This window comes from Branchiostoma lanceolatum, chromosome 9, assembly GCF_035083965.1.
Source record: "Branchiostoma lanceolatum isolate klBraLanc5 chromosome 9, klBraLanc5.hap2, whole genome shotgun sequence".
Lineage (NCBI taxonomy): Eukaryota > Metazoa > Chordata > Leptocardii > Amphioxiformes > Branchiostomatidae > Branchiostoma > Branchiostoma lanceolatum.
The window spans coordinates 5,064,352-5,070,384 of record NC_089730.1 but is presented as its reverse complement, the minus strand read 5'-3'; the positions used below and the strand labels follow the sequence as shown (position 1 = coordinate 5,070,384).

The window sequence follows — 6,033 nt, the reverse complement described above, 5'->3', positions numbered from 1 at the left end:
TTGACATTTGGTAGTCATTTTAGATAGAACTTTAGCTGTTATGAACTTCTATTTCACTTAATTACCATAGTGCTGATGATTCAATGGTGCCTTTTCAAATTGTATGGCATGAAAGCAAATCTACTGAGTAAGAAGCATACTAGTAAGTGGGCAAAATCAAAAGTACCTGGAAGTCAAATTCATTCACCTTTATTGATATACAACATTAAAACAGACATTTGTAGGGTCAGCTACAATTTTACAGATTTTCAAAGATAAAACCTCTGATACATAAAGTAACAATAATGTACACATGTTGATATTTAGTGCTATAATCATTAGCAGAGTCGGCTACAATAAACTTCAGTAATTTCCTTTGGCAGATTTTACTTAAAAAACAGGAGAAACCATTGCACACTTATAAACCAAGGGGTTAATTTCCTTGCCTAAACGTGGACAAAACACCAGCTTTTTTTAAAAGCTCTTGTTTGTATTACTCCGCCGCAACGGTGATGCGTTTTTTGCCTGATGACCCAAATAGCAGCGCTTTTTTAAATTCATTTTTACTGAATTTGCGTCATCGGAGATTGCGAAAAAGTTATGACACTACTTTTTTTTATTTTTCATAGACAGGAAGTATAACGCTTTTTCAACATATATGCCGCTCCCCCAGGAAAAATTTCTTTCAAGCAGCTTCGGTCAAAAATCTTGTTTTGTTTTTTTAATCATGGAAACTCCGTGATTGGTAACCCATGTTTTTCTACTACAGGAAAATGGCATCTTGGTCTAAACTGTGCGTGGGGACCACTGCCACCATCCCAACAAGTTCGGTTTTGACTACTTTTACGGACTCCCATTTAGCCACTTGGATGAATGTGACCCGGATGCAAAAGGAACAATACGACGGCATTTCCTTTGGCTATTCTACCGACGTCAACGCGTGTTTGAAATATCGACGTCCATTTTTGTTGTCATCTTGGCGCTCAAGTACTTCAAGTACATTCAATGGAAAACAGTGATTCTGTTGTCCGTATTTGGTTGGTCTCTCGTGGCGTATCCGCATGTAGATTTAAGAATTAGACGCTTACACTGCGTGTTGATGAGGAATGATGACATCATAGAAATGCCGTACAACATCTCCACTATCACACCCAGGATGACACTTGAAGCCGTGAAATTCCTTGAAGAAAGTAAAGCCGGAAACGAGCCCTTCTTGTTGGAAGTCTCCTACTGGAACACGCACACCGCCCTCCTTCCTTATAAGGAATTCCGCGGGAAAAGCCGACACGGTCTCTATGGCGACAGTGTGGAGGAGATGGACTGGAGCGTCGGGGTCGTCATGGCAACGTTAGAGCGGCTGGGTCTGACCGACAACACGTTTGTGTACTTCACGTCTGACAACGGCGGCCATATTGAACTTGGAGATAAAGGAGGGTCGAACGGCATTTATAAGGGTAATGAATGCAGTCATTGAAATCTCTTAACCTTTTTTTCGTTTCCGCGTCGCAGGTTATGCTGTCGGATTAAGGGTAAAGACGACGAACTAAAGGCTACTATATATATGGCCTCCCTCGGTCAGTATTAACCATGGCAAAATCCTAATTCACAACAGCCCTACAGCATCGACTAAGGGCAAGGGGGGAAGGGATTAAGAGCTATGTTGATGGATTAAAGGCTATGGTGGCGGATAATTTCATTTCACAAACGCTATACAGCGCAAACGACAACTTTTTCAAAAGCACTTGTTTAACCTTTTTTAGATAGGTGGGTGGGTTGGTATTTTTTATTTATTTTTTCACATTGTTGACCACATTTTTTTGCTTCTTCCCTTACAGGAGGCAAAGGTCAGGGAGGCTCTGAAGGGGGAATCCGTATGCCTACGCTTGTGCAGTGGCCAAGGTACTAGTAGTATTCAAAAAGTTCACAACCAGAGACATACGATTCCAAGCTCCCCTCGACAAAATAAGATCTATTGCATCTTGATAACGATTTTAAACAGAATCTATCGTTTCAATGATATCAATCGTACTGTTTGTTGCACATATTAGATTTAGCAAATTGTAGCAATCATCTACTAAAATGAATGCAATGTATTCTCATGTTTTTTTCGGGGGGGGGGGGTCCATTTTAATTTGCCTGGATGAATTACATCTTTGTTGGATCCGTTGGCATGTGTAGTGGCCGCCATCTTGAATTGTGACGTCACAGGGTCGCCATATCATTTTATTGGAAGGGGTGTATTTTGGGGTCGCTAGCGTTCTCTCTATTTCTTAATCGGCACACAACTATCACACATTCAACTCAAATAAAAAAAAAGATTCAATACCAATTCATATTTGCAAAAAGACCCCGTAATCGCTAAACTAACATAGCAAACCTGATGTATATGTAGCACAAGTACTCAACTCTCGTTTGTTTTTTCTTCGTACTTGTTACAGGAAGATAAAGTCCGGTACTGTAGTGTCGGAGGCCACGAGTCAGATGGACATTTTCCCCACGGTAGCAGACATCATTGGGGCCCCACTTCCCCAGGACAGGGTTATAGACGGGCGCAACATCCTGCCGTTGCTAGGCGGGGCCGTGGATACGTCACCCCACGACTTCCTGTTTCACTACTGTGGGGAATATCTGCACGCCGTTAGGTACATGCCCAGGGACGGTGAGTTTATTTGTTTTTTTTTTTTCGTTTTTTTTTTTTTTTTTTGTGTTACTGCTGTGGTTGCTACGCACTCATTTTAGGTGCGCACCTTGGGTAGATGAATCCGTTTGTCTCTTCCAGTTTTTACCTCATAACCAGTTTACCAACTTATGGCGAAGCAGATAATTCCAACTCTCCAAGCAGAGGTAATAAACTCCGGCTTGTTTTGGACGTCTTGTTAGGCGCTTTTGTCGGGCTTTCTTTTTTATCACGTTTTCTTTATGATTGGCCGGCGGATAACAACAAAAAAAGACCCCAAAAAACCGACAAAAAAACGTGACAAAATTGACAGCCCTACAAAAACGCCTTAAAAAAAGACATCAAAAACAAGATTGAGCCGAACCTCCATTTTGAGGGTAATTGTAACCTTTAGTTTGATAGATGTTGTTGACTAAAAGTATTGCTTTTTTGGATTGCAAGCGATGAAGTTTTCTTTTGTGGTGTTTTGCTTCATTTTCCTACAGGAAATGTGACGTGGAAAGCCCACTTTGTTTCCTACAACTGGGTCCCCGGTACCACACGTTGCTACTCCGGGCGCTTGTGCCGGTGCGCAGGTCAGGAGGTCACCCACAACAATCCGCCATTGCTGTATGACATCACTAACGATCCAACTGAAGATCGACCAATCAGCGCCAAGTCTGACCCTAGGTACCCAGAAGTCATCGATGTCATCAAAAATGCTGTTGAAGAGCACGCAGAGTCTCTGACTGAAGTAGAAAACCAGTTCATGATGTCAAATTTAATCGCTCACCCATGGTTACAGGAATGTTGTAACTTTCCTTACTGCCAATGTCAGGAGAATGTCGATCTGTCTTCCCTTAAAATCAGTGGCTAAGCATGAACCAATTTGTGACCTATTGTAAGTACATATAAATTTCGTACATTTCTATAAACTTTTTCTATAAACTAGTCAAGAACCATATCAATATAAACACTGACAGTCTACTGGAACCAGCTCAGGGGCGCACCCGGGGGAGCCATTCTAAAATATCAAACAATCAACGTTAGAAGAAATACATACAAATATTCATTTTCCCCCACACTATCCCCGAGTGGAATGCCCTGCCTGGCACTAAGCTTTCTTTTTGCATTTGACTGAATTCTTTTTTTCCGAATCTATAGTTGGTTGGTTGGTTGTTTGGCTGGTAGCCTGCAGCCACCAATCAAACACTGCAATAATAACATGTGCAAGCAATGAAGAAGTTTGAAAAACATTGATTGAAGACAACTTCAGATGATTCAATAGAATATTAAGTCAAGACAAAGTTGTGTGCTAATGACTCAACTACTTGACAAAGTATTCTATTGAACCATCTGAAATTGTTTTCACTCATTAACATATCTATTCAGAGTCTTGGTTTAAAACCTGGTTCTGCCAGATCTTTCCTTAGTCACTGACGAAAGATAGCGGATGCTGTCTGAAACATCTGTTTTAACATCTTATTCAGTTGTTTGAGTAACTATTTTTGATGTATCTTATCACCTGGATGTATAACCTTTATCAACGTATGCTATACTCTTATTTTTTGTCTTTGATGCATAAAAGCGTATGTTTTTTTACAGTTAGCCCAAATATAAATAAAATTATATGTATTACTACATTGTAGGTATGAAATCGATCAAGCCACATTTAAATTTCAAATTGGTGACATCTGAATTGCAAATCATGTACTTACTTGTATTCTCATTGCATTTTTTATGCTAATTAGGTGCAGAAACGATAATCATCGCTATGGGTAGTGTTGCAGCTCAGAGGATAAGTGCGTTTGAATTTTGATCATTTATCGGAAATTTGTTTTGTTTGATGATTTTAGTTTGATAGGGTTTTTTGTCTTTGATGCATAAAAGCGTATTTTTTTTACAGTTAGCCCAAACATTAATAAAATTATATGTATTACTACCTTTTAGGTATGCCTTACTTGTATTCACATTTATCATGCTAATTAGGTGCAGTAACGAAAATTATCGCTAAGGGTAGCGTCTCAGCTCAGAGGATAAGTGCGTTTGAATTTTGATCATCTATCGGAAATTTGTGCCAAAACGTGTAATTTCGTGTTTACCATGTATCGGTAGTGTGCTTCAAACAGTTGTCGAATTAGTTATGTGCATATTCATATCATGAGAAGGAGAACGTTGTGTGGTATGAAGTTATCTCATGGGAGACGGTCCAAAATAGAGATATGTACAACTTTATTAGGAGCTCTCACAACCGGTGTAACAGAACAATAACCAAGATGGCGGATGGGTACCTCGTAGGCACGTGACCCATTACATCATAACATTACGTCATAACATTAACATGATATATGTAACGAAGAAAGTAACGTGAAATGAAATACTCAAAGAAAAAATAATGTGTATTACTCGAAAAAAAAGCCTGGTTGACCGCATGTAAGACGTATTAGCCCTTTGATTGTTAATGAATGATTTTATTTTTATTTGCTGTAGTATTCGTTACAACAAGGAATATATGCCCTTGGCTTAAAGCAATTATCATTGAAGAATAATCTAGAACTAGAACCTCATGTGAAACAATCAAATGTTCTCAGTAGAATCTTTTAATGCAATTTTTTGTTTTATGCTTCAAGCTATGGTGACTAGATATTCATTTTCTATTCTTTCAGTGTATTCTGCAGCCACATAATTGTACCAAAGCTGACTTGTATACAACGTCTTACCGACTAAAACTTGTAATTGGATCCTGACCCTAGGCCGCCGAAGGCAAGCTTTTTTCAAAAGTTCTTGTTTTAGGTCCGTCCCCAGTAACGTTAACTTCCGAACTATGTGACGTATGACCTTCAATGACCAGATTTGCAGATGATGATGATGTACAAGCAAAATAAGACTATTGTGTAAGAATGTCCAATTCCAGTGGGCATGCTGGGTAATTGTTTACTGAAGGACCCCAGCTTAAATGGTTTCGTCCGTTCATATGACGTCACTCTTGTTTATTCAAAACCGCCACAGTCCTTACCTCACGTTACTAGTACTATATTTATCCGAGGAGATCATTATTGATTGTTACTAACAAATAAAGAAACATTAAAAATTTAACTGCCAACACCCTGGGCTCCTTGTTTTTCCTTTTGATAAAGAACCGAATTAGACAATTATAGCAACTTGCCATGATATGATGTCATTGTATAAGCTGAAACAGTCCCATAGGTATTCCCTCAAAAAGACAGTAACACTATATTTCCGCAAAAAAAAGTCAAAGTATACAACATAACCTTATGAAATAGTTTGATATAATATTAATATTACAAATGTTCCCTTTCTAGTTGTACAATTATTTTCGTCTTCCTTGTGCAACTTTGAAAAATTCCTAAGCCGGGACGAAGTTGCACACTCAATAT

The 6,033-nt window shown here is 39.0% G+C and overlaps 1 protein-coding gene across 1 annotated transcript; it reads left to right on the top strand.

Moving 5' to 3' along the window:
* The first annotated feature begins 772 nt into the window (after positions 1-772).
* Positions 773-3,744, top strand: LOC136442363 (arylsulfatase D-like). The gene is made up of 4 exons (XM_066439176.1): positions 773-1,433; positions 1,815-1,878; positions 2,418-2,638; positions 3,142-3,744. The coding sequence occupies exons 1-4, from the start codon at positions 1,079-1,081 to the stop codon at positions 3,510-3,512; spliced, it is 1,011 nt and encodes a 336-aa protein (XP_066295273.1). The 5' UTR covers positions 773-1,078; the 3' UTR covers positions 3,513-3,744.
* The last annotated feature ends 2,289 nt before the right edge of the window (positions 3,745-6,033 follow it).